Below are 26,767 nucleotides of genomic sequence, written 5' to 3' on the forward strand. Positions count from 1 at the left end.
ATTTCATTCCAGATCGGGGACATCAGAAGATAACCCACTTATTACCATCCTGTTCTCTTCCTTAGGGAAGAATCTCCTCTCCTCAGTGGCTAGAAGTAGAACTATATTGATACTGATGTGTCTTTAAACATTATGGTATTTTTTAGCTATTTTAAAAATGTTTTCAAAGATGTAGTTTGAGCTCAAATAAAATAGTTTTTGAAGTAGCTATAGGTGTACCAAGTTGATTTGGTTAAAAGGCAGCTGCCTTTTCCAAGAGTTTTCTCGGTTGACATGAGCAGTGCTTGATAGTCCCGCTGGAAGAAACATAACATAGCTATAATAATACGCTTTCCTTGGGTTTTGCCTTATGATACTGCTTTTTTTGTGCACCAATACGTTTATTTCTGAAGGTCAGTAATTCCAGTCCTAAACACAAATAGAGCAGTGTTTTCTACTAAAGTCTCTGCCTCATTTTCTGCTGCCTTACATGTGGAGATTTGATACTAAAAATAGAAACTTTTGATCTAAGAATAAAACAGGCTTTCTAGGCAAAATCATTAAGTTTTAGTGCTATGTGCCTGGATTGACAGAGGGCTTTTTTTTTCCAACCAGGAATGTTATTACTGGCAGAGTATTGTGTGCTGTGAAACATCCTCTGATACCCTGTTGCTTACTACATCTGGAACACAGCGTGAGGACCTTACCCAAAGATACAGCCCTCTCTCACCAGCATGGCACCGCTTTTCCCTTTTGGGGGGCTTTATATTGCTACTTCTATGCTTATTGCAGTGTCTTCCATCTTGGGGCCAACCTGTGATTAGGTTAGTAAATATTAGCCTTAACAAACAAACACAAGCTAAAATTAACACTTCACAAAGACGCTACACATCAGCTAGGAAAGCCTTAAAGCAGTCCAGGAGCAGCAGGTAAGTAGTATTATCCTTTTAATGGCAGCAAAGATGTAATTTACAGTTTATAAAAGCAAACAGAAAAACAAAGAGTCCTTTTTAGAGCTGGCACTAGAATTAAGTTTTTAGACCCCAAACCTGTGTTCTAGTTATTGCCATGGGTGACCAACTAGTAGGCATAAGGTCTCTGTTTTGAACTTAATTGTGAAGACTAACGTGTTTCACTTCAGTTTGGAACACTGGAAAGCCAAACTATATTACTACAGAGAGTTTTCATCAGGCAATTGAAATTAAACTGAAATCAAATTTCATGCTTATTAATTCATGAGAATCGCCCAGAACAAAAATGAAAGTGCTGTGCAAGTGTCAGGAACTGAAAAGTTGCTCTGCAAATAACTTAAATCAGGCCCATTGAGTTTTCCTAAGTGAAAAAACAATGGGGCTATATTGCATTCCTAACTGTATTTATTTGGATATTAACTGTTTTATAATGTAGGCTGAAAATATAAAAATGCTGTGTACTGTTAATTCTAACTTCTGGTTTAAAGTAGGGCTACAGCTGTAATGCTTACTCTTAAAAGATTTGTAACTGTCTCCTTTAAAAGCTGATTGTGGAATAGGGCTCTAACTATGATGGATTCTCAAGAGCTGCTGAATTCAATGACACTATGACAAGGTTGGTTTGGTTTTTGTTTTTTTAGAAACGCTGTTTTCAAAAGCACTGTTTATTCTGTCTTTTGGACTACATAGCACAAGTCCATGAGGATGAATTCCTATTTGGTATCACTTCAAACACTTTCTTGCAGGTGGTAGATGCTTTTCAGCTTCTTAGTCATCTGTGTTACTACAATTTCCATGTTTTGTTTTAAGCTCCCCGATTTTCTTTTCCATCTATAAGTTTCTCGTCTCAAACATGTACAGGTTTTTCCATATGGGGAGACTCCAGAAAGCTAAGTCAGTGAAACCTATAAAGTTAATGTCTGTGAATTAAAGCGTGTTAAATCCTTGTGTATATGTTCTCATTTCGATGTAGGGTGGCCTTCAATTCCGGTTGCATAATCTGCAGTGGGGGTATTCATCACATTGTGCAGCTCAAGGTTGTTGGTGAATATTAAAGTGCAGAATAGGTTTCTGACCAAGATACTGGAGAAGTCTTGCGTATTCTCAGGGTGGCAATTATGGCTTACAGTACAGCGTTTCTAACAGTTGGCTCCTTGAATTGTACTCGCAAAGCTCGGCACCTACACACTAGAGGCCATGTTTCTGAAGTCCTCTTTTTCTACAGCAGTACTTTTCAGCCCTCTCTGATTCACTGCCACCTGTATGATGAATTTAAGCTTCCTGACAACAATGTGCTTTCTTCTTTGGAATTTGTGGACGCCAGGGGTCTGGGGGCTGTATGCTGAAAGCTACTGCTTTACTGGTATAGCAGAGCTTGATGCTAGGAGCATGGTGTAAACGATGCCAGTATAACTAGGTTTATTTTTACAGTGGCCATCAGAGATATGCTTGTTTCTCAGACAATAATCTTTCTTTCTCTTTTTCTTCTTCATTTATATCTGCCTGGATCTGGAGGATGAGAGCCCCTCTTAGCACTCATGGAAGCAGCCACCATATAAGAAAAACACACACACTGGGTTTATTGTGGATGGGTTTATCACTAAGCAATGCAACTATTACATGCTTACTGTCACCCTGCTCTGTAACAGCACACGTGTTCCCTCGCATGCTGTTTCCCACCCTGGGTGCTTGTCACCAGCCAGAGGACACTGCTGCAAAGACGTGCGTGGAAGCTTAGCAAAGTAACTGCAGAGCTGACGCCATTAAGATACAGCTCTCCTAATACTGAAGAAAGGGCTCCTCCTGAAGGCAAAAATCGGGACCCTGTGGCTCTTCGAAGTTATTTGAACTTCCCATGTGTTTGCATTGCATATAAGAAGATAACACCTTTTTTAAATTGTACTTGCACTACATTGAGGCCTAAGCCCAGAAAATGGAATATACAATCCAAGGAGAGCAGTTACGGAAAACCAAACAAAAGCGCAAACAAGCTCCATTTGCAGATGTGGAGGAACTCCAGCGTGCAGGCAAGGCAGTAGTACATGCTGGGGAATGACAGTAGAGTGATTCCTTGCTGGTGAATTGGCACACTTCTTTAGCGTTACTTAGAGCAAGTAATGGATTTCGGTGTTCATTGATAGACTATGATGGTCACTGCTTATGTTGTGTTACATTAGAAAGAACTCCGCCCATACCATTTTTTTTCTCTCCTAAACAGCTTGATTTCTGTGCAGATTTCTTCATGATGACGTTTTCAGCCATTTATTTCTGTTTAGGGCCTAATGCAAAGCCTGCTGCTGTAGCTGCAAGTTCCTTTCTAACTCCTGCTGGGTCTCCATAACACCACATTTGTGTGTCTCTACAAGAGTCCTAATGTCTTCTGGCCTGTCTTTGCTTAAAAGTGGGCTTATCTGGATCTCAAAATTGGGCAGTATTGGCAGCAATACTTTGGAAAGTGGATTTGGAAGGGAGGCCAAATTTTGCTCTTACGTACATCCCATGAAGTCTTGTTCACACTCAAGGGGGGATCTGGAACATCTATCAGTGAAGAAGTTGACCTTTTCTATTAAATGTGACATCAAATTCTGTGATGTCATTACTGCAACTAAACAGGGCATTTAGAAAAACAAAACATTGCTAATAATTGCCCATGTTTTACGGGATAATACTGGATTAATTGACCCTGCACAAGAATTAGCAAATCACACAGCAAGTTCCCCCTAAGAGATGAAGCCTGTAAGAAACAAATCTCTTACAGTGCGTTTTTGTAAAACCTGTATAAAAAAAGACAAATATTGGAGCTTTGTTAAATTTGTTAACATCTTGAGAGTGCAAAATTATTTTCTTGTGATTGAAACTAAGAGTTTATTTCAAGTAAAAAATCTTGTACTCAGTGACAAGAAAATAAGGTCATCTGGAAGTTATATGCAAAGTATAAAGGGGGCACATGTACATGCCCAGTACAGCAGGATTCGCAGTATGGACTAGGTTTTAATTTATGACTTTCTCAGCATTTTCCAATGTTGGATATGCAAATATATGTGCTGTGCGCACATACATACGCAGTCTTAAAAAATTTCCATTGGTGGTGTCTGGGGGATTACTCAGTCTTCTTTCCCACTGTTCATACTGACAGTATAAACCATGATATTAATTTGTCTTGATATTAATTATTGCAAAATATCGCTAAAGGACGCTGTTATTTGAAACTCCTTTTAAAATAATTTTTAACACATGAAATCTTTATGTGGAAAAGGTTAAAAAAAAGTTCTCTCTTAAATGTTGTCCCTGTAAGTGTCTGTATTTATTACAAATAGCTATCTGCTTTTCCCTTTTCCTTTGAGCTCACTTTTCAGTCGTATTGATCCATGCAGTGAGTCAGTCTGTACCCCGTGATTACAAGACTGGGGCTTTTGTTTCTCCTTTTTAAACAGTTTCTTATACTCAAGAATATGGGAACAAGGGAAAAATTATCTGTGAAGGATGTTTGTATTATGAGACAGCTTTAGAAGTACCTCACAAAGTAAATACTTTTGAGGTGGTTAATTTCTGAGAGTTCCTAGTAGACATTGAACCATTTTTGTATTTCCCACTACTGTCTTCATCCAACTAATGACAGTCTGAAAGATCCAGAGTTTGGCAGCAGCTCTAGAAATACCCATTTTGGGTATATATAGTGTTGGGACAGTATATATATATATACACACTATATACTATATATATATATATATATATCACACACTATATCTCTCTCTCTATATATATATATATGTATCTATATATATATCTATATCTGCCTGTAAAGAAAAATACACCTTTGTTTCTGACTTGTTTACTTAAACTTCAAGAAGTAGAAAATGTAGGTGCTACATGAATGTTTCTGTCCCTATAAAATGAAAAAGCAGGTTAGTTAGGGGTTTGGAGTTTTTTTATTCCCATGTAAACATCTAATTAATCTCTTTGCCTTTCTTAAACAAACTAATGATATACAGCAGAATTTGAGTATGTTATGGTCTAGATTTCCTTTACACTATATGGGATTTGAAGAGTGGAAAATATCAAAACTGACAAAAAAGTCTTAATCTTGAGAACTAATATTTAACCAGTCATGTTTTTTCATAATGCCTGTAATACATTACCCTTCTTTGCACATAAGACTGTCTTGACCTGTTTCGAGTAGTCAGCCATCTCATTTTTGTTCAGACCTATATGGAGTTTTAGATAAACCTGCAAGAATGTGCTCTTACAAAGTAAATTTTTTAAAGAAACTCTTTGGTATTCTGGAGTAAAAGTATTTATTTAACAGTATGTGCAACGACTGATTTTTGTATTTTCACATAATTTACCTTATGTATGTCATAGAGGTTCCAGTATTTGTCAATACAGAATGCTGTGCAGAAATATTAAACTTAATTTGTTTGAAACAACTATGTCTTTCCCTACCCAAGGTAAGAAATAGCTTGATAAATTACCTACGCAGAGTATGGAGGTTATTTAACATAAGGAGTTTCCACTGCTGTCTATATTGTATTTTTACCTTTAACACTAATATCAATTAAAAACACAGAGTCATAGAAATTATACTATCAGTCCTGACTTTACCAGATCTGTAGTCATTTTCAGCCTGTAAGTTTTCTCAAACTGTGAGCTCGAAGACTTGAAATTGGTAATCACTGTAGAAATGCTCCTCTTACCCATTTTCATGAAAAGGACAGAGAGGTTCCTAATGAACACCGGCCGAGCAGAGGCCCAGTTGTTTGCTGCTTTAGGTCCCTACTGTCCCATTCTTGCTGCCTCAGTGCTGTTTGCTAGGAGCTAAACCAACTCTTTCCAAGTCTAGCTGTTGTTAGGGACTGCATTTTTGGCCTGCTCATTTCTACAAAAATTAGTCTGGAAAACAGTCAGAAAAACCTGGAATGTAGTTTAGTAAGGACAAGAGCAAAGAACTATACTTAGGCAGGAATGATCAACTGGACAATTACAAAATAAACCAACCTTGAAATAGGTAAAAAGCTACTGGAAAGCAGAAGTGAAGGATCTGTCCTCCATACCTCTGAAAGACAGAACTGATTCAAACTGGTTGAGGTTAGACATCAGAAAATTTTCTGACTACGGGGCCAGTGAACAAACCTTTTTATCTGGGAAATTTTCAGTGACAGGAGACTCGCTATTTCCTCTGTCAGGAGCAATATAGGTTTGGGTAATCTTGCATTTTGGCAGATGGTTGATCACAACAGGAATTACCAGCAGAGAGGAGGAGTGGTCTCTGGGCACTGTCTAAGCCATCCTGGGCAGATCACTGAGAAAAATAAGCATATTGTCAGGTGTTTATTTGCTCTCTAGGAATCTGTGACCCCCCCTGAAAACTCATGAAGCTCCAAAGCTGAGAAAAATCACTTGACTAGACCAAACTTTCCAGCTGTATTTGTACACGCCGTGCTCACTCTGCCTGATCTGATGTTGCATTCATTTGCTTTGAAATATGTGGTTGGTATAAAACCACTGAAAAAAACAATTTCTAAAATGATTTCTAAATGATTTTCTAACTCTTACCTGGGTTCTCTTGTCCGGTGTTTGGAATACATAAGAGTCATAGAGGGGAGCCCTGGCATGGTGTAGTGGTGCTGGGGAGCCATGCTGAGGAGCCATGCTGGAGGTGGATCCAATTCCATTGGTTCTTCTTGATCGTAAGGTGGATCCATGGGCTCCACACCATCAGCCACATGAGTGACGGCCATAGCCACCATGCAGCTGATGGTGTCCCCCGCTAAAGCTGCCTCCTCTTCCTCCACTTCTCCTGCAGCTGCCTCTCTGCCTTCCCACACAAACGTGGGCAGCCACTTGCCTTGCTGCTGTGGGACCTCTTTCTTCCAGTCATCCTTGGAACTTGAAGGTCAGTGAGTTGTGGGCCAGCTGCCAGGGTCCCTGTATTTATAGGGTCCGGAATAAACGGCAGTGAGGTAACCCATGACATTAGGAGGCCACTGTGATGGGGATGCATGTGGCCAAATATGGGCCCCTTTCCTAGGTATTACTCCCTTTGGCACAGGGACTGATGCCCTCCACCTCCCCTTGTGGGCCTGGGCTCCAGCTCCCTCCTCATCCTGTGGCTCCCCTGGACGAGATGGCAGCAAGGGTGTTCCAGGAGGGTCAGGTGTCCCCCATGACCCCCCACTGACCTGGCTCCCTGCAAGTGGCACAGTCCTCCATATCCCATAGTGGCTGAGAGGGAGCAAAGCATCCAGACATCCCACCAGCGGGAAAGGGAGGCACAGCTGGCGTGCGCATGTCTCTAGCACACCATAAAAGAAGTGCTGATTGCCAAGTGTTGCATCCGCCCTTCTTTCCAGTCCCCCCGGCCCTGCGTGGGGAGTTGCTATCTCCTCTGCACAGAGCCCCGAGGGAGAGGGGTGGAGAGGGCCTGGCATCCCTTGGGCCACTGTGCCAGCTCCACATGAGGAGTTTGTCAGAGGCCACCAAGGGAGGTCCGTGGGGCCTGCAGGTGGTGGGGTTTCTTTTCAGTCTGAGGTTCACCCTCACTCTATTCTCTACTTTTAAGGACAAACCTCACTGCTTTTTTTTTTCCAATCCCCAGGGATATTTTTAATGTTCTTCTCTAACACAAAGGTCCAATTCCTGCACTTATCTGGGAGTCTCACCAAGAGGCTTCACCACAGCTATGGCAAAGACAAAGAACAATTCATAACACCTCAGTCTTGCTCACGCTCTTCCTGGAACACAACACAGATTAGGCTACTGGTCCTGTGGCGTGGAATAAGATGGGAAATGGGCTGTGGGTTGGGGTTGCATATGAATTTTGTGGATTGTAGTGACAACAGTTTCTTGGGCATACAGCAGCAATGACACGGTTGAGGAAGTCAGCTGTAGAACTAGGGTCTGTTCTGCTGATCAGTTAACATTCAGGTAAGAGAAAGAAGACATACTTCCTCCTCCAGCTTCCTGGTAATCTCATAAATACATATCCACTTGATTAATTTTCATATCTGGCAGCACACAAACAGATATTTTTGAAAGTCAGAAGACACATTTGGATAACTCTGGGATGACAATGGGTAAAGACAAGGACTGTTTGTTCAGAATTGGAAAGAATCACAAGTATCTGAATGGAATAATCTGCTCTAAGATACCAGTCTCCAAAAGCAAGGGCAAAGCGCTGTTGGCAACACCATGGTAAGCCGTGACGAGACTGCATGAAAGAGGGCACTGGCTTCCAGTTCAGGTAGATGATGTGACTGATTGTTACCACGGGAATTAAATCAGTACAAGGAGATGAACACAGAGAAGTCTGCGTTGGGAACAAAAACCACACGAATGACAGTTTATGACCTCTACTTTTACCTTCTAGATAACATCCACCATTGTCCCTCTTACTCAAGTCCTTTTGTGTTGCGCTTTCTCAGTGTGCCTGTTTCATCTGAATCACTGGCTTTTTGCTTTTTCAGTGCTGCATTTTCATTTTCAGACTCTACAGACAGGTCCTCTTGGCTTGACTCTTCTGCTTCACTGCAGCTGTCAGAGTGGAATCCAGCATTCTCTGCTATGACAGCAGGATCATCATCCTCATAACAACAGCAGCACTCCTCAATGCTTTGGCTGTGATGAAGGCCCCTCTCCTCTTCACTGGTGTCAGTTATCTCGTCCTTTTTCTGCATTAAAGCAAGGCCACCCCTTCCCGTGGTGAGATCAGTTAGCAGGGTTTCATTGCACAGATGCCCTTCATCTTCCATGCCCTCCATTCTTTCTGCCAGCTCTTCTGCAGAAGGCTGGCTCAGGTCAGGGTAATCTACAAGGATTGTGTCCTGTTTGCGCTTGAAGCAATCAGAATTATCATAGACAGGATAGGTCTCTTCTGGATAACCTTGGGAATAAATTGATAGGCAACTTGAAGTATTACCAGCATTTAAAAGTAGTACTGACTTCAGTGTTGGATGCATAAGTTTGTTAAAAGAGTTGTTTTTAGCACTGCCAGTATGTGTGTCATCCATTTAATACCATGTATATGTCACAGTATTAAATCCATGGCAAGAATGTGCATAACATGACTTCGTGGGAGATGATGAGAAAGCACTTATTTTTAGGGAGCCAGAATATCAACCCTGACTTTCAGAAGTGAGTATCTGAGCTTTGCTGAAAGCTATGGGAGCTAACAGGTGAAAACTGCGTGTCTTAGATCTTTAAATAGATTTTCCCCCCCCCTCCTTTTTTCTGTCTACAGATTGACTGATTCATGTTTTGAAGACTTTTGCTATAAACAGCATTATTTATAAAGTTGAAAAAACAGATATGTCAATGATTTTGTGCATTTCGTTTTAGAAAATGTCTCATGAACTTGACTTAAGAAAACAGAGCTTGAAGCCACTGTTTATGTTTTGGATCATTTTTGAAAGCTTCTTAAAGAGCAAGGAATTAAGCCTGCATTTCAAATTATCATAGTGAGTAGCTCAGCTAGGATATCTTGAAAACACATTTATGTAACACGTAAACATCAAGGAACGGAAAGGAAATTCAAATAAATAATTTTTAGAAGACAGACTTCTTGGAGTTTACTTTTACAACATTGGAGCAAACGAAGAATGACTAATCAAAAGTAGAAACTCTAAGTTATCCAAAACATATTGATTCTGATACCCAAGGGGTTTATGATTTTGCATGAAATCTAGCCCAGCAAAGAAAGGGAAAGATATAAACCTACAGCAGCCAAGACCCAGCAGCAGATGAAGCATATGTGAATATTCGTATGCCACTTTTGGCAGCAGATGGTGTAGTGTTTACACTAAAGGAAATGCTGGATGCCTCAAAATGTATTTTCTTTCTATTATGGTCAGGAAAATAAACCACCTCTTGCAAAGTTTTGAATACTGACTTCTGAGAAGGAAGGATAAAGTTAGCAAAAATTTTGAAAGGACCTGGGACTATAAGTAATCCTTACTCAATTTTTTTCATCAGGGTAATTGTAAGAAAGGCTCTTGCTTACCTTCCCAATCCTCCATGTAAGGAGCTTCTTCAGCTTCCTTCTCAGGAGAGATGCCATCTATGAATTTTCCTTCTTTCATAACTCTAGTAATTTCTCGGAGTTGCTGAAGTAACCGTTTTTCCTGGTCTGTGGTAACATTTTGAGTCCTGCTAGAAAATATTAAACACCAGAATTCAGACCACTATCATTACAAACTATTAACAGAGATTGAACCCAACTGTTTGGTTCGTCCAAGCAGCACAGTCTGAAGAAACCTGGCTGCAGTATGATCACAATTCAACATCTGCATGTGGTCTGCCCTCCAGCTCAGTATAAAGGTTTAGCCATTTATCTAGAAAGCCTGCAAACTCAAACAGGTAAAGGAAGGCAGGTAGCACAAATGTGCGAGCAAGATGGAAGTGACACACAAGCAAGAGTTATGGTACAGAAGACAGTATGGAAATTTCTGTCTTTTTTTAAAAGAGCATTAGGTGGAGAATTAGAGGGCCATACCTGGTTTGAAGCATTACAAGAAAATACAATTCAGAATCTATGCTACATTTAAAACAACTAGTGGGGCTGACCAAAAATGTCTCTCACAGACATTAGTCTCAAGAGTCTGATGAGCCCTAATTATGGCCATTAAAGGTATGAAATTTGCAAGGCCTCATTAAGAAATGTCAGTTGGACAGATCATCATCATATAGAGTCAACAATGCTGCCTGGTGGGGGGGGCAGGGGAGAAGCAGGAAGGAAGAATTAAAAATGAAAAGAATGTGTTAGATGTAACTTTAACTTGCCTTTAGAATCAGAGGGAGAGTGGAAGAGGACTGAGATTTTTATCACATTTAAAGTAAATTATAATTTTGGCTGATTCTACACTGCTGATTCTAGTAATTACTACTGCTCAGGTAATACCATTACTTACTGTTGTAACAAAAATGCTTCCAACAGATAAGATCATGTAGTCATTACATGTTATTTTCTCTGGAAAAAAAAACCAAACAGCGTCCTAATAATCTTATGGGCAAAAAGAAGTACTTGGAGGGTGGTGATCTGAGCTCTACTAACTCACTCAGTAGGTCAGAATAAGAAAGACAGAATAGGAAAGAATGATGCTTAGGGGTGAAAATCATTCTGACTGTTGCACTTGTTTCATCTTAAGTTTCAGGTCGCTGAGTAGGTGTTTGATCTCTGTGTAAGTGCCAGTTCAAGCCCCTCAGGGGACCTAGGCACTACTCTGGTGCTCTTTTGAATCTCACTGTGGTTTAGGCAGGATCTATTGCCCCTAGTGACTCAGAGAGGGTGACCCTCAGCATGCGCAGAATGCTCAACTGTAGGTGGTACGTGAGGTCAGACAGATGATCTCTGGTGATCTCCAGATCATCAGATAGACAGATAATCTCCAAGATTAGACAGCTGCTCAGTGAATCTTAGGGGTGAGATGGGAAGAGAGGAGCTAGAAATAGATTAATGATTTTGGATTTAAGTGATTATTACCTATCTAAACCTTGTTTCAAGTACCTGAATTCTCATAAACTTGAAAGCTTGCAGCTTCCATCTTCAGTTTTTCCTCTTACTAACTGTTGTGAATAGAGTGGCACTTTAAATAGGTACTTCGTGCTACTCTACATATACGGGAATGATGATGACACGATAGTTACTCCATTAAAGGCAGCAGAGTCATACTGGTTTAAAGCCAAAGAGATTAGCATCATACTGCTGTTTTGTGTGATGGTGATCAAAGTGCTGACCCTGGGGTAGATTTTGAGCACAGTTCCGTAACTGAACTTAGCTCAGGAGCAGGCCCACCAGTTTCATTACCAGCTACCCAGATGAAACATTTTAGATTGAGATCACAAGGCTAAACATCACTTTTCTGAGCTTCCCCTGAGGGGCACTTTGCCCCACAGATTGAAAAGCTGATATAGTCCCAATGTTATAGGAAGATTGCACTGGGTCCCCTCAAGTTGCAGTGGCAGTTTTTTCCACAGACCAAGTGTAGATGTGAAACAGCATCTTCTCAAAAGCCTGCATTATGCAGATGTAGAATTTGAGATGTGAATTAACAGGGACACAAAAATAACTGGTTTTATCAGCTAGCTGCCTTTGACAGAAGCTGTAATAGAACTGTCAAACTAATCCTCCTTTGATAGACAATAGTGTATGTAATTTTAATATCTATCACCTGGATAAAGACAGAAAGGTCTGTCTGTTTAGCACAATGGGGAGATATGCTAACTCAGATAATAGGATCAACCAATGCAGCTGAAATACTGTGGGATTTCCTACAGGAAAATTCCTAATATGCTGGATACTCTCATTAGAAAGCACTGTCTTATTGCAACACAAGGTCTCTGTGAGTTTTTCAGAGTATTCCTCCTCCAAGATACCTTGCTTAAAAGACAAATTCCCCTATAGAGAGGGAGAAACCAAAGCCCATGCAGTATTTTCACTTAATTTAAAACCTCTACGGAGACCTACTACAGGATGCTGACAATGTATAAGACATCTGACTGTCTGCACAGTGGAGATTTACTAGAGTATAATTCACTTATGAATACTAAGAGGACAACAAATGCAAAAGGTTTACAGTATAAGAAAAGGACAATATTTTTGCTGTGTGTATTTGTAGCTCCAACGCAGCTATTACTTTTCATAGTGGCAATGCTTATGTTTTGTAGAGTCCCAAAGTGCTCACTAACAGGTAAAGGTTTCTTATTCTTACACTGAGATCAGAACATTTCCTAAAGAGCTATCTTGACTGCAGTGAAAATCCATAATCTAACATGATATCTCAGACATGTCAACTGGTATTTTGTTGTTTCATGATCTTAAAATGATCTCTATTAAAATGCAGCTATAGGCCCAAAATAGAACCCTACAGAGTACAGCCTCTATCTCTCTTCCGTATCACATTTGCTCAGTTCATGTTAAGTTTTTCCAATTGACAGCCTGGTAAACAGGACTTTAAAAACAGGTAATTGAGCTGTGTTATTCCTATCTATTTCTAAAACAGCACGTATACTTGCTACAGAAGAAAGCAGAATAATATCACAGAGCACAGGATATATTATTCCTTTGAAACAGAATTTCTTCTTATGGTACAGCATTATCTAAGAATAAACTGTCCTTCCAAACTCATCCGCATTTCAAAAGCAATGGGTTTTTCTGAAGAAAATATACAAAATTAGAATGTCTTTGGATTTTAAGAATCTCCACCAGAAGGAGAAAGCCGGGATGAATCCTGGAATAGTTCAGCTGGAAGGAGAACTCTCCTGAAGTATAGCAAGAGGAAAATGAGGCGTGACCTCAGACATCAGTGCTATTACAAACTCTGTGTATTATGATGATACACTGTATTTGTGACAATGAAAAATAAGTCTTTTGTTTTGGTTACTAATATTTCACTTGACAGTCTAGGAGTTACTTTGCCATATCTAGTATAATGGGCCATGGTCTCACTTGGGATCTTTCAGCATTAGTTTAAATTTAATACCAGTTATTTCTTTCTCTGACTTTTCTGTTGTAAGGATTTCTGTTTATCTGCATTTTAATAAATAGAGCGCAAGTAATTTTTGCTCTCTTCCTCTTTCCTTTTTATTTAAATCTGTCAACATCCAGATTGAATAAGTCTAACACTATACTCTTGTGCTCTAATTACACTTTCTAACCATACATTTTATTTTAAGACATTCATCCAGTATTACTGAACTTAATGAGTATCACAGTGTAGACTAAGAAAGCTTCAAAGTCTGGGTGTATTTGAAAAACAGTTATTTGCTCCATCTAGAGGTGCTTTTCACGTTCTCTTTAAAGAGGCTATATACAAAATGCTTTATTAGATTCAGATTCTGATTTCCCCTGAGGCCTTTAGATCCATCTATAAAAATAGTTTGGTTGAACAAAGAAGGGAAGTTCTACTAAATAAAGGCTCTGAGCCAATAACACATAGCGGAACAAATACTGGATCAGGCCCTAAACCCATTTCTCAATAAAAAATATCCTATCCCAAGAGTCAGCACAGTATCTGGGCATCTCATAAGCCTATTTCTGGCAGCTTAAAGGTATGCATAGAGCATTGCATTAGCGCTCCAAAACAGAGATGAGTAATAGACAAAATAGTACCCTTCTGTTTCACTAGCAAAACCAGGGCAGCTTACGGGTTCTCCTGCTGGAACCTGGCCTAACACGGGCAAGTTCGGCACCTTGTCTTACTGACATGAGTGCAGGGCTGCAATACGGGGCATGGTGCAAAGTAGTCAAAACTACATGCTCAAGGAGAATGCAGTTTGAAGCATAAATGAACATAACGCGCGAGTTCGGCAAGGAATTGTTCCTACAGAATAGGTTAAAAAAGGCATTGATTGATCCTGACAAAGTTAACATGCGTTACAACCTGAAGAGCTATCTTTTTTGCTTGCAAACCTCACCTTAATATTCATGGTATTTAAATTTTCAAACACTGCAGTTACGCATTGTCCTATTCGTGTTGTTACATTCCTTGTGAAAAACATAGACCTGCTTCCAGTGCTTCTTTATAATGTAGAACACTGATCTCAGATTTATAGCAAACATTAATAAACATAATAATTTTTTAAATCCTGATTTTACAACTGCTTTTTTCTTTTATATTCAGAAGCAAATGCATTGATTTACTGGTTACAGGGTGGAACTAAGTAATGGAATCAGATTATTATATAATTCTGCCCTTAAAGAAATATTTTATGAATATTCTAACAAGCATTTACATAGATTATAACAGCATTTCTATTTAGAAAAATAACCCTATTTAGAAAAGGGTTATATAAATAACCATAAATAACTATTTAGAAAAATGGAACTGGAAAAAGAGCCATAAAACAAATGGGTCTCTTAGGAATCACTCAAAGTATTACTTTGGTCATATTAGGACAGGTTGGTTTATATACTTCAAATGTAGCGTTTTATTTTCTGTTTACACATACACATCATTATCTTCCAAACAATGTACTGTACAAAGGGGGAGGGTAGGGATAGTTGCATATCTGTTTAAGGAAAATTAAGTTGGAAAAAATTATTTATTTTAAATGTAGATGCTGAAAAGAGAAAAACTGCAGAACAAAAAGTGTGATGTTTAAAATAAAATTTCTACAATTTGAAGTAGTGATAAAAATGCTATTTTAATATAGCCAATGTAAGAAAGTTTAATTTCTAATCAGAGCAGAATCTCTCCTTAAAATGCTGTAATTTGAAACATACCTGTCACAGTTAGGTCCTACTCTGTTGATTAGTTTTTCCATAGCTTCTTCTGTCTCTCTCAGTTTTTCCTGGAGTTGAGTGAGCTCATAGTCAGCTGTAAAACAAGAAAAACCCAAGATCTGTCAGTAGGAGCTTTGAAAACGTATCCCTGTCCCATTACCACATGCTGTACCAAACCAAACTGGCTGTGAGGAAACTAAAACATGCAGCTTAAAGAGTTCTACCTACTTTTCCTGGTACAAGAAGGTGAAGACTATTGCCAATGGTAATAGGACGCACAGAAAGCACGTTCTTTCAAAGGCTCCCAAACAACCTCCCAATAAGCAGAGTGAGTGGGCCACTGTAAATGCCCGGGAGATTAAAGTTAGAAAAAAGAAAATACTGTACTTTTTTTTTCTAAGGAAACCAGAGTGTTTTACTGCCTACCGCAAAATTAATGGTTCTCATGGAATTTCCCTGCTAAATCCTTGGGAACAGAGACAAAAGGTCACTCGAGCATTTTCTAATGACTCTAAGGTTTGAGAAGCCACATCTTTATCAAAGAGAATAAAGTTCATGGGCTTGATGGCATCTAACCCTGCACAGATGTGCCACGGTAGGCAGCAAATGCAGTCTGCCAGGCTTACCAGGATGAACAACAGCTAACCCCATCATGTCTGCCTGGGGAGCAAAGCACGGTATTTCCACAGCTGCACTTTTTTTCAAGATATGTGTCCATATTTCAATAGTAGACACACAGGCATGCATGCCTGCAGGAACACCCATACTGGCTTTAATTTAGCTGAAAGCATTAACAGCAAAGACATAGCAGCATGGTTGTCAACAGAAATGCTTGAGCTTCTCGTTTGGCTTTTGTAGCTCACACCCAAAATCCTATACCTGTGACTTCATTGTTCCCAGCTGCAGAACAAAACGAAACCAGCCTGGGTTAAGTTAAATATTCAGCTGCTACAGGCACACCCATTTAAGCAGCACAAAGCCACATAGTAGGGATAGAAAAAGCCATCCACAAACATCCTGCTTTTGGGAAGATCTCTATTCTGCAGAGAATGTCATTATTTAGCATGTCTGAGACTTTAAAAATATGGGAAAGTAAATTGGCAAAGAGAAAGTTACTCCCTCCAAGTCACTACGTAAGTGGTTGCGAGTCCAGTGGCTTGTCCCCTGCTCTGCTAAAGCTTGCAATGAATGCGTTAGGAATACAAATGAAGAACTCTAGAAAAAGGCAGAATAATTTTCACCACTAAAATTCTTTGAGTTATAATGATGGTAAATATTTAACTTACTGCAAAGTTAGTTTCTCTTACCAAGCATTAGAGAAAAAAATACAATTACCTTCACTAATAAATTGCACAAAATTGCTAGGCACAATGCGGTGCAAGTGCACTGAAAATACAATCTATATCACTGAGTACATTAGGTGTTCCTAATATATGCATTAATGTCAAGATAATTACAGCTATGTTAAGAGAATTACCTTACTGCTAGCACTTTCTATAAAGCTCTAAGTACTTTTCTTTCCTATTACAATTTAGCCAGCTAAACACAAAATACTTAAATACTGGTATGGTAACTACTCATCCAATCTTCAATAGGAAGCTCATTAATTTATCTAATAAATGTCTACAAATAGTTGAATCTATCCCATCAATGTTTAGGTAAAACCACAATAACATTTCAGAATACTGCTTGCTTTCTCATCAAAACTTAGAGCATTGCTAAAACGGAAGGGAAAAAGTAGGGAAGTGCCTGGTGATGCCTAAGAATTCACAAATTAAAAAAAATGAAGGTAGCTTTTAATATCTTTATATACTATTACTAGAACATTATGGATTATAGAATAATTATAAATGGACATCCTATTATCCATTTTTAATCATTAGCTGCATAGCTTTTCAGCAAATCCATACAGTTAATTCGGTGAACCTTATGAAAAGCCAGTGCTTCCACTGGGACTTGACATCAGGCTACTATCACAGAGTCTCATTAGCTGAATGCGATTAGAAAGTGATGGTGCAGCAATTCACTTTAACTCTTGATCATTCCAACACAGAATCTTCTGGCTTGTTCTTCATGGGTGGGAAACAGCGGCTTTACAGTGAAGAAACCAGTTGGACCGTGCCTCTACAGAGTCAACAGCTACACAGATACAACTTAGAAGTCATACTCACTGATTTTCCTCTTCATGTTTCCAGGTGCAGCAATAGGGCATTTCCGCTCTCCAGCAATAGTTTTTCCCTTGGAAGCCAGCTGATGAGTGAAAAAAGACCATGCTTCTATGAGTTACAGAAATAGTAACAGATAAGCCCCAAAGGCAACACCAAAAAGGACAGAAAACTAAAATATGCCAGAAAGTAACCACACAAAAGGATGGCCAGCAGCAAAATCAGACAACCATGAAAGATGCCTAGGAGATATTGCCAGCTTAAAACTGCTAAAAGACACTTGGAACAAATTATATTTTTAAGCATAGTGAAACCATAACTCATCAAAAATAACTTTTTCATTTTAGAATATTTACCTGTTCTAGCCTGATCCTGTAATTCTTCGGTGTATAGGAAGGAAAAAACAGTGTATTGGGCAATTACTGTGAAATGAAGGACGGGTTTTGAAGGAATTGTATGTGACTCCACCTATCCTTCTTGCAACAGTTTCTGCCATTATTCCTCGCCAACTTTGTACCTGCAGCAAAGATACTGGCTGTCTCTATACAGAAACTGCAAGCAATCTATTTCTTTTGTCTTTGTGTTTGATCAGCTCACCCAATTCACCTTGCTCTTGCCTCTTGTCTGTCCAGAGCAGGCTCAAGTGTTTGGACACTGCTCAGTCTGGATTCAGCACCCACTCAAAGGAAAAAACATTTCCACAAGTCCACTTCTCCCTCCCCCCACACAGCTGACTGTCATCACCTACATGGGAGTCATGTCTGTATAACAAAAAGTCATGAGAAGTTTAAATCAGGTGTGAAATACTGGAGGGGAATTTGGGCTGTGCTTTTTTAAACTAGCTTTCAACCAGTTCCTCAGCTGGGGTAGTTCCAGCGTGGTCAATACAACCCCAAACTCCCATTCTCTAACGATGTGGTGTTTTTGTTCCAGAAGGTATGCAATAACTGTACTCCCTCTCTCCCACCTTAAATGTGTAACACAATACATGACATATATAGTATATATATGTAGTCACACATGATAGAAAAGAATACTACGTGTACATTCAAAATTAATCTAACATTGTTCTAGACACGAACATTTTCCAGGGAGGGGAAATCCTTAAAAAAAATGTAAGAGTTCAGAGGCCAATACAAGATTTCAGCAACCCATCCCTACATTCTTAACTACAGTCTCTGCAATAGCGAAAACCACACGACACGCCAATCTTTCAACCACCAAAGGCCCACCATAAACAGGTTTTTTTGAGCAAGGCTGCAATGGAACCAAGTACAGAATGGGACTATTGTTTCTGTTTTGAGGATTTTTTAGCTGCTATTTCCCTGACTTTTCAATTTATGTCGGTCTTACCTTAAATAAAATGTATAGGATATATAAGAAGATGCCAAATCCATATATAGGGATAATCTGCCCCACAAGACCTCTCCCAGATCCACCAGTGCTTCCACCACCACCTCCACCTGCCTTGGCTTTGGCAACTGCTTCAGCAAGGTGAGACCTTGGAAAATGAGGGGTAGCTCGGCTGTCGGGAGTGACCTGGTAATGCATCCTTGGTGGAAAGCGACCAAGCTTCCCTGCAAGAAAACACACAATAATTATGTTTCTTCTATTACTTTTCACCCTTTTACATGCAGCCAAAACTGCAGCAGGTGCGGCTTACTTCTTTCCTCTACTTTTAAATACACCACCACTGATTAATAAAGTAACTTGTTGGACTGTAAGTACCAAGTCTGTAAACTCAGTCCTTGGTCACTTGCTATATGCAGTGCTAGGAGTTAGGTATGCACAATTACTCTCTTGAGAAAAAGCTGGCAGGGCAATTAACAAAACACAGAGTTTAACAGCTACACACTTGTCCAATGACCCTATGAAACAGCATCCCTAACAGAATGAAAACCTAAACTCTTACTTCTGGTTCTCTGCTCAGAAAAACCCCAATAACATATTAGTTTGCTGCTATGAACCTGGTCTTTCAGTATCATGCAAAGATGTTCATGTATAAACCGCTACCCATCTAGTGTCCTGATACACAACTGCAGTGTTTGCACAGTATAGATTTTCGTCTATTGGCATATGAAGTAGTTACCTGATTTTACCAAATGAGTAATGAAAGATAAAGAAAAGTGATAGCACCTTAAACTGTTCTCCTTAAAGAAGTGTTGGGTAAAGCAGTTAAAAAGGTGTTGGTAAGAGAGGAGATTGAATATAGCTTAGGACATTCAGCATTTTAGAGGGGAAACAATGGTTTCTAGCATTGAGAGAGGCGGAGAGAATTTAAAACAAGAAAGGGGAGTGAGCATAAATGGGTGCATGGATGCTACAGTAAGACTGCAAAGAGCCTGAAATGCTCCTGTGGATGATTTCATTCAACTGAAAGGCACTAGAATCTCAATAAATCTAAGTTCATGCAGTTACTGTATTTTCTTGTTGCCATGAATTCAACAATTTTGCCATGAAATTCACTATTTCACTCCTCTGTGTACTAGACATCCTGCTTTCTATCTCCATACCTACCCTGGGCTTGCCCTTGCACCCCCTTCCACGATTTGGGACTGACGTGAATGACTCAGCTACTCCATCACCACATCTGGTGGTGGGAGGCACTGGATGGAAGCACCAGATCCAGGGACTGTCAGGCTGGGTGGCAGCTTACCCCAACACCAGCTGCAAAATGTCCCCGTCCCCATCCCCGGCAGCAGGAAAGCCAGGCAGCCTGGACACTAGTCACTGGCACTGGGGCAGGCTGCATGCACTTGCATAAGGATAATGAAAACTAGGTTTGAAGTAGCACCGCAAACAACTAACTTTACTTCTGTAAGTACCCAGCTGCAACTAATTTTAAGAGAAGCGGGACAAGAGAAAATTAGATTAAATAAACATTTGCTCTTGCTAGGAAACACCATCATAGGCAGCTAAATTCCTGAGCACAGAAAATTACAGTAAATACATATTAGGAAGTGATAGCAATAATTTGTGAAGTTCTTCACATTTTTCTTTTAGGTGACGGATGCTGTAGGCATTACTGAAACTGCCTAGGTATACCACCACTGACCAAAACCTCTCTCAGATTAGCTCAGGCTTAAGTTTGAGGAAGCTGTTATCATGCACTTTAATTTTAGTGAATTATTCAAAGTCTGTGATGGAAAGCATAGCATCTTATTTACAAGAAAATCCTACTTCCAGCAGGAATGCCTTGTAGCAGTAGGTCACTGGGGAAATAACTGGTGTGTAGAGAGCAGCATCACTGAGGGAGGGATGAAACAGCAGGGTAGATAAACCTTTGTAAAACATCTTATACTCATGCAGAAATTATTTATAAAAAAGGAGATAAAGAAAGCAGAAAATAATTGACAAAGGTGAAACTGCACTTAACAGGAATTTAAAGGGAATAGTTTTCTAAATTATCCACAAGGCCTCATTTGTGCTTTAAAAGATTCAATTCAATTAAAGATAATCAGGCCAAAGGGACACACACTAGTCATCTCATTATCAAAATAAGGGAAATTTCATGGCTTCTAGTTCTAAATCTTCCCTGTTGATTTTTAAACTTTTATAATGATTTCCTTATTTAAAAAAAATAAAATTATTTTTAATTTTAGCTTTTTAAAGAACCCATGTAAATTGCAGAGGAAATCGACAGCACAGGTAACTTAAAAGCACCATATGCAAAAATATGTCAAATAGTATATAAATGAAATGCATAGCAATTTGGATGCCGCTGTCAATTAAACAACATACCTCACGTTATAAAAAAGCCCAACACTGTCCCACAGTGTCCCACACCAGTAGATGATGTGACTGGATTCAACATTTCCAGGGACAAAAACAAGCCACTTTCAAATGGAGACAACGACATACTCTCCATCAATAAAATCAAGTGACACTTCTACATGAGCACAGAGGACCACGTGATGGGTCCTTGTTTGCTGCGCCATCCAGTTGCCAGTGCAGATGGTGAGCACTTCAAGAGAACATTTTCCATGCTGTGGGAAGGGAAGAGCACTAACCTCCATTTAGCTTTGAGGGGTGCCCCGGTACAGCTCTCCTTTTGAAATGTCTCTCAGCTCCCATGTGACAGCGTGAGCTTCACACAGACCTCCTCGCTGCCTGTGGTAACTCCACACAATACATCCTACCTGGCTTTGCGATCTTTTTACCTAAGTTTTACCTAACATGCTTAATAATTTGTCGGTTTAATGCTTCAAATCAACTTTGCAAACCAGCTACAGGGCAAGCAGAGCATGTTTTGTCTAATCCTGTCCCTTCAATAGCTTTAGGTCCAAAAATAAAATTATGCCCCAGCTAATACTTGTGTTGTTTAAGAGACTAGTTCTGAATGTAGATGAAGTCCCTAATAGCAGTATCACACTAAATTTACTGTGGGTTTTTTAAACTTTTAACAATATTATCACTCAGCTGAAAAAAAGCAAATCTTAAAAAGTATATTTATAGCACACCTAATACAATGGCCAACCAGCTGATAATATTCAGACTACGCAAGCGTCTTTTTTCCAAGAAAGCTGTTATGTGTTCTGTCTAATGGGGTTTAGGAATTGCTACTGAACCCACCATGACTATTCATAAAGTTACTTAGACTTGAGTTATTGTACGATTCAGCAACTCTTAATCTAGATAATATGTCTTTCTGCAACATTTGACCAGCTGTAAAATGCTGGGATACATACATACACGTATAATAAAAAAATAAAGTTTGACATACAGTACATGTGGGCTGCTGCTACATTAAGTTTGCACTTCGTTCATCAAGAGATTTACGGTACATGACTTAATTTATAAAATACGCATGTTCTGCAGACCCCAGGAAGCGTAGGAGAAGGATTATTGATGGGGAATGGGAAGCACGTATGACTTGTCCACGCTGACAGCAAAGCAAAGGATGCTGTCTCACTGCTCCTCAAATCTCATCCATGCTGCTCCTTGGGACAGCACCCACAGTTCTGCTCATCCTCTGCAAGAGGTGGTCTGCCTTTTTTCTTCGTTTCCATCCCAAAACCATGGTTACATTACTTTGGTTTGGAAATACTAAGAATGTGTTTTTTCCAAGTAGGCCACTTACTATTCCTTACTGTGCATGCAAAACCAACCAAGCAACAAAACCACAGCCCAAGATCAAACCAGCTAGACGTTTTGCAAAAGCTTTAACTGAAAAACATGTGACAGTGGGATACAGAACTATCCTCCTGCCTCAGCAATGCAAATTCCAGTCCTCAAACCTATCTTCCAACTGTACTCTCACTCCCACGTTTAGGGATGCTTAGGTGCCATTTACATTTCCCTGGTAAAATGTTCATCATAGTGACTGAAAAAGAAAATGACCGCTTTCTCAGTCACAGGGATCAGAAATGAAATACGCTTTTGTGAGAACCAGAACTCAAGAGTTTTGTACATTTTTGTCCCCTGCTCTGTTGGACATGACATTTAAAGAAGATGAGTGCTCTAAGCAAAGCTTTTGCTAAGGGAAGTAGGATATGCAAGACCTCCCTCTCTGGTAAATGCAATAAAAAGGCATTCTACTGAAGCCTTCGTCTCAGGACACTTGCATCAATCTTCAGCCCTCTCAGAAGTGTATTTTTATAAAAGATTTATTTTCTCTGTCTCTGTGTCCAATGAGATGAATTGGCTACAGGGCTCTAAACCTGCAAGCGGCAACAAACAGACAGACACAGGCTCTGTGACAAAGTAACTTGATCTTCTCCAGACTGAAAGTGTCCTCCAAGGTTTTCTTGCATAGCCTCCATGTCTAGCATAATAGCTTAGAATAATCTATACACAAACTGTTTTCTTGACATTAAATCTAAATCCTCTTTCAAGCCCCTATATGATTTCTGCTGCTATTCTTTAACACTGTTTCCCCCAACACCTCTGCCCAAAGAAAGCCCAAGTAATTAATCATTTTTACAACACTACAAGTTCACGTTCGGTTCATTGTTGAGGCCACTCCCTATTTCAGTATTATACACTATCACAAGACCCATGTTTTAGATTTTTAACACATGCAGTCATTTATGTTTTTCCCTTCTAAATCTTTTTATAAATACTTCTGATTCTGGCAGACAGAGTAACATCAAGACGAACTGGACAAACAGTATGCATTCATTTAGTTCTTGCTCTTTCACTGACATTTACAAAGTAGCTCTAGCTGTGATCCCAACAACACACCTTTACAAACCTACCCAAAAATGGTTAGAAGGAATGACAATTTTGAAATCCTTACTTTAAACCACTGCACAGGTGTTTCTAAGGGAAACAGTCAAATGCTTGAACATTTTTTATTAAATAATGCAGGTGGAGGTTAAAAAGGAAAACACAGAAACTACCCCAAATGGAAAAAAGGTAATTTTCTTAAGGACACCGGCAGGCAACTGATGTGTGTGCATTGCACAAATCCAAGCTGGGCAGAGGCGTTACCTGAACCCTGAACAGTTGTGCATTTTTCTTGTAAAGCTCATGCCACTTTATTGTTCATAAGAATGCAGACAGACTATACACCTATTGTCATGGAGCTGTAAGGTTTTGCTTAAACTACCAACTTAAGAGAGTAGCTTTACAAAATGCACGGCATGTATTTATGAACATTAGACTTAAAAGTACTTTTTAAACTGCTCTTTTTTTCCTCTTTTCCAAAAGCTAAAAAAAACCAAAACACCAAACTAATGCCTGTCCATGAAATAAACTAGAAATGTGATACATGCACAGTTAGTTCTTTAAGTAAGTTCTTTCATTACATGAAACTACTACTGTGAAAAAGAGCAACCTGTCTGAAAGATAATATTAATTTCTATAGTACTGTGCTCACCATTTTCAAAAAAGAGACCTCTGAAAATGCCTTTATTAGAGAAAGCACCATTCCCATGCTTAAAGCCTGTTTCGATAAGCCTTCCGGTAACATTGAGTTCTAACAAATGGTAGTAAACTTTAAGAATGTTTTATTCAGAGGCATTTTGCCCCCAAGACTACAATAAGCACTTTATTAACTTCAAGAATGACACGATTACTTCAAGTCCCTGGAACTGCTGTCAGGTAACTGCAGTTATCAGTTCACTGAAGAGGATGATGAATGACAGAGATAAGAATTGAACTGTTCAATCGAAGTTTATTCTTCCAATAAAAAAATAACTCCAGGTGAAATAAAGTTTGGTCTACAGAGCAGATGTAATGAAATTCTTGCTATCAAATTGAAAATACAGACTATAATTTCTCCTCTGAAATGGATCAGCTGAGGCGAGGTATTACATCCTCGGCCGAAGACTGGGATGCAAGAGAGGAGCATGCTGAGGGCTCACTCTGCACCAGACACACGCTAACTCCTGCTGTGCTGCAGTCTCTTCCAGGATGATGGACGGAGTATTTATGCTACCTATTGATGATGGAAAAAGAGCATTAATGATACCTACATCAAGCATTTAACTGTGGCTGTGATTAGCCAGCTTGGGACAGCACTGCTTAAAGTAGGCTGTGCTAGAACAGGTATGAACATCGTTCATCAAAAATGTCACTGAAAATAATTTGGGTGCAAGGGGTTTTTCTGGGTTTTTTTAGCTAATTTTTCTGTTACATCAATTCAGTCCATCCTGCAGGCAAAGAAAGAAGCACCAAAATATTAACTGACAACTGCCTAAGACTGCACTGCTGTGGGAAAACAGTTTGTCAAACCCTGCCATCTGGTATCACTGTGGGATCAGGGCTGGGAGCGGCACAGGAGCAGAAGTTAAGGGAGAGACAGGTACTACCTCCCAGAACATCTCCTCTCATCCCTGCTTCAGGCAGGTGACCCACGGTCCTCACCCAGCCCCTGTGCTGTCTGCTGGGCCTTTGCGGGCCCCAGCATCATGCCCTCACAGTACTGCTTTTGATGTGCTATCAAAAAAATCAGCTACCATTCAGGTTTCCTGTGTTAGAGATTACAGAATGAAACTATAAACCTATAAATCTACATGCTGATGAACCTGTATTTAAGTTAAAGACCAAGAACCAACCAAAAGAATACACACAGCAACCATGAAAGAGTAACCACAGTATAGGTCATGTATTTTGGTTCAACATAATGTTTCAGCACCAACTTCAGCCTGAACGTCCTTAAAAAACCCTGGCCAAATTAAACCAGTGTCACTAAACCATACGGTCACGTAAGAACCAGGCTGTTGGAAAGATGCAGAAGATCAAGTCACTGAACATGAGACCCTGTGGGACAGCATCCAGTACAACCCAGAGGTTCTCTAGACCTCCATCAGCCTCATCTCTGGCTTAACGGCAGCCCTGGGCAAAACTCTTTCTCTGCGAAGACCTGGGGCTATGATACTCACTACTTCTCTGAAGCACCTTTCGGAGAAAAACCTACAGTAAAGGGCAATGGGCATAAAAAGAATGGGAGGTGCTTGTATGAATCCATTCCTCTAGAACTTAAGAGGGGACATGCAAAGTGGGAGGGCAGGCAAGCAGACAGAGCTCAAGGGATTGCAAGGACAGCATCCAAGTCTAAGTGAGCCATCATGTGGCGTGTTCATTATGAGAATCTGGTGCATGAATGCCAAGTTTAAAATACTGGAGTAGGAAACTAAACAATGAAGATGATTCAAATGAACTTTTATTTCATATTCAATAACAAAAGCATTCGATACAGAAAATAACAAAATAATGAAGCTTTCAAATAAAAAGTGATGTATCGCAATGAAAAAAGTGGTATGAGTATCTCTCTTTTCAGTAGCGTTAGTGCCCTACTTAAACAAATAAAATGAAACTTGCAAGTTTTTAAACTATCTTTCTCTGAAGGGATCAGAAAAAGGTAGCTCACAGCAAGAATACTAAATTCAATCTGTGACACTTCACACGCACCAATGAGAGAGTGACGCGGTAACACTTATGGGAACAATTAACTACGCTACGTTTTCATACCAGGCGGCAGAGCACCCCCCGGACGCGCGTTCCGACAGAGGCCCGCTCGCACACCGCCCGCCCGGCGGCAGCAGCACCCCCAGGGGCGGAGAGCTGACGGGCCGGGAGCCCAGCGCCACCGCCCGCCCCGCCTCGGGCTCACCGCTGAGCCACCCCCCGCATTTCACGCTCGGCCCCCGAGCAGCAGCCGAAACACGGACCTGGGCGTAACGGTGCGGGGGGGAATGGCGGCGAGGAGCGGCTCGCCCTCCCCTCAGGGGAGCCGCCACCGGCGGCGGGGCCCGCGGCGGCCTCTTACCCTCGGGCGGTGCGGGCGCTGCGAGCGGCGCAGCCCCAGGCTCCTGCCTCCCGCCGCCCCGAGACAGGAAGGTCCGCGGCAGGAGGAGGGAGACGCAGAGGACCAGGCAGGAGACCATAGCCACCCTGCAGCACGTCGAGTACGCCATGGCGGCTCGCGCGCCGCGGCCGTTGCGGAGGCGTTGGCTGGCCGTTACCCGGCCGTTACCCCACCGTTAGTCTCC

At 40.3% G+C, this 26,767-nt stretch overlaps 1 protein-coding gene across 3 annotated transcripts; it reads right to left on the minus strand.

The window, feature by feature from the left end:
• Positions 1–5,230: 5,230 nt before the first annotated feature.
• On the minus strand, positions 5,231–26,767 carry RIC3 (RIC3 acetylcholine receptor chaperone). 3 transcript variants are annotated; one of them, XM_074149345.1, is made up of 6 exons: positions 26,545–26,767; positions 18,684–18,907; positions 17,337–17,415; positions 15,166–15,259; positions 9,946–10,094; positions 5,231–8,829 (listed from the first exon to the last, which is right to left on the minus strand). In XM_074149345.1, the coding sequence occupies exons 1-6, from the start codon at positions 26,690–26,692 to the stop codon at positions 8,339–8,341; spliced, it is 1,185 nt and encodes a 394-aa protein (XP_074005446.1). In that variant the 5' UTR covers positions 26,693–26,767; the 3' UTR covers positions 5,231–8,338. The 3 variants fall into 3 exon arrangements, with proteins under 3 accessions (XP_074005446.1, XP_074005447.1, XP_074005448.1); XM_074149346.1 differs by having other exon boundaries at positions 7,547–8,829; positions 9,946–10,091; positions 26,545–26,758; XM_074149347.1 differs by lacking the exons at positions 9,946–10,094; positions 15,166–15,259 and having other exon boundaries at positions 7,547–8,829; positions 26,545–26,692.

Source organism: Numenius arquata, chromosome 6 (assembly GCF_964106895.1).
Source record: "Numenius arquata chromosome 6, bNumArq3.hap1.1, whole genome shotgun sequence".
NCBI classification, from domain to species: Eukaryota; Metazoa; Chordata; class Aves; order Charadriiformes; family Scolopacidae; genus Numenius; species Numenius arquata.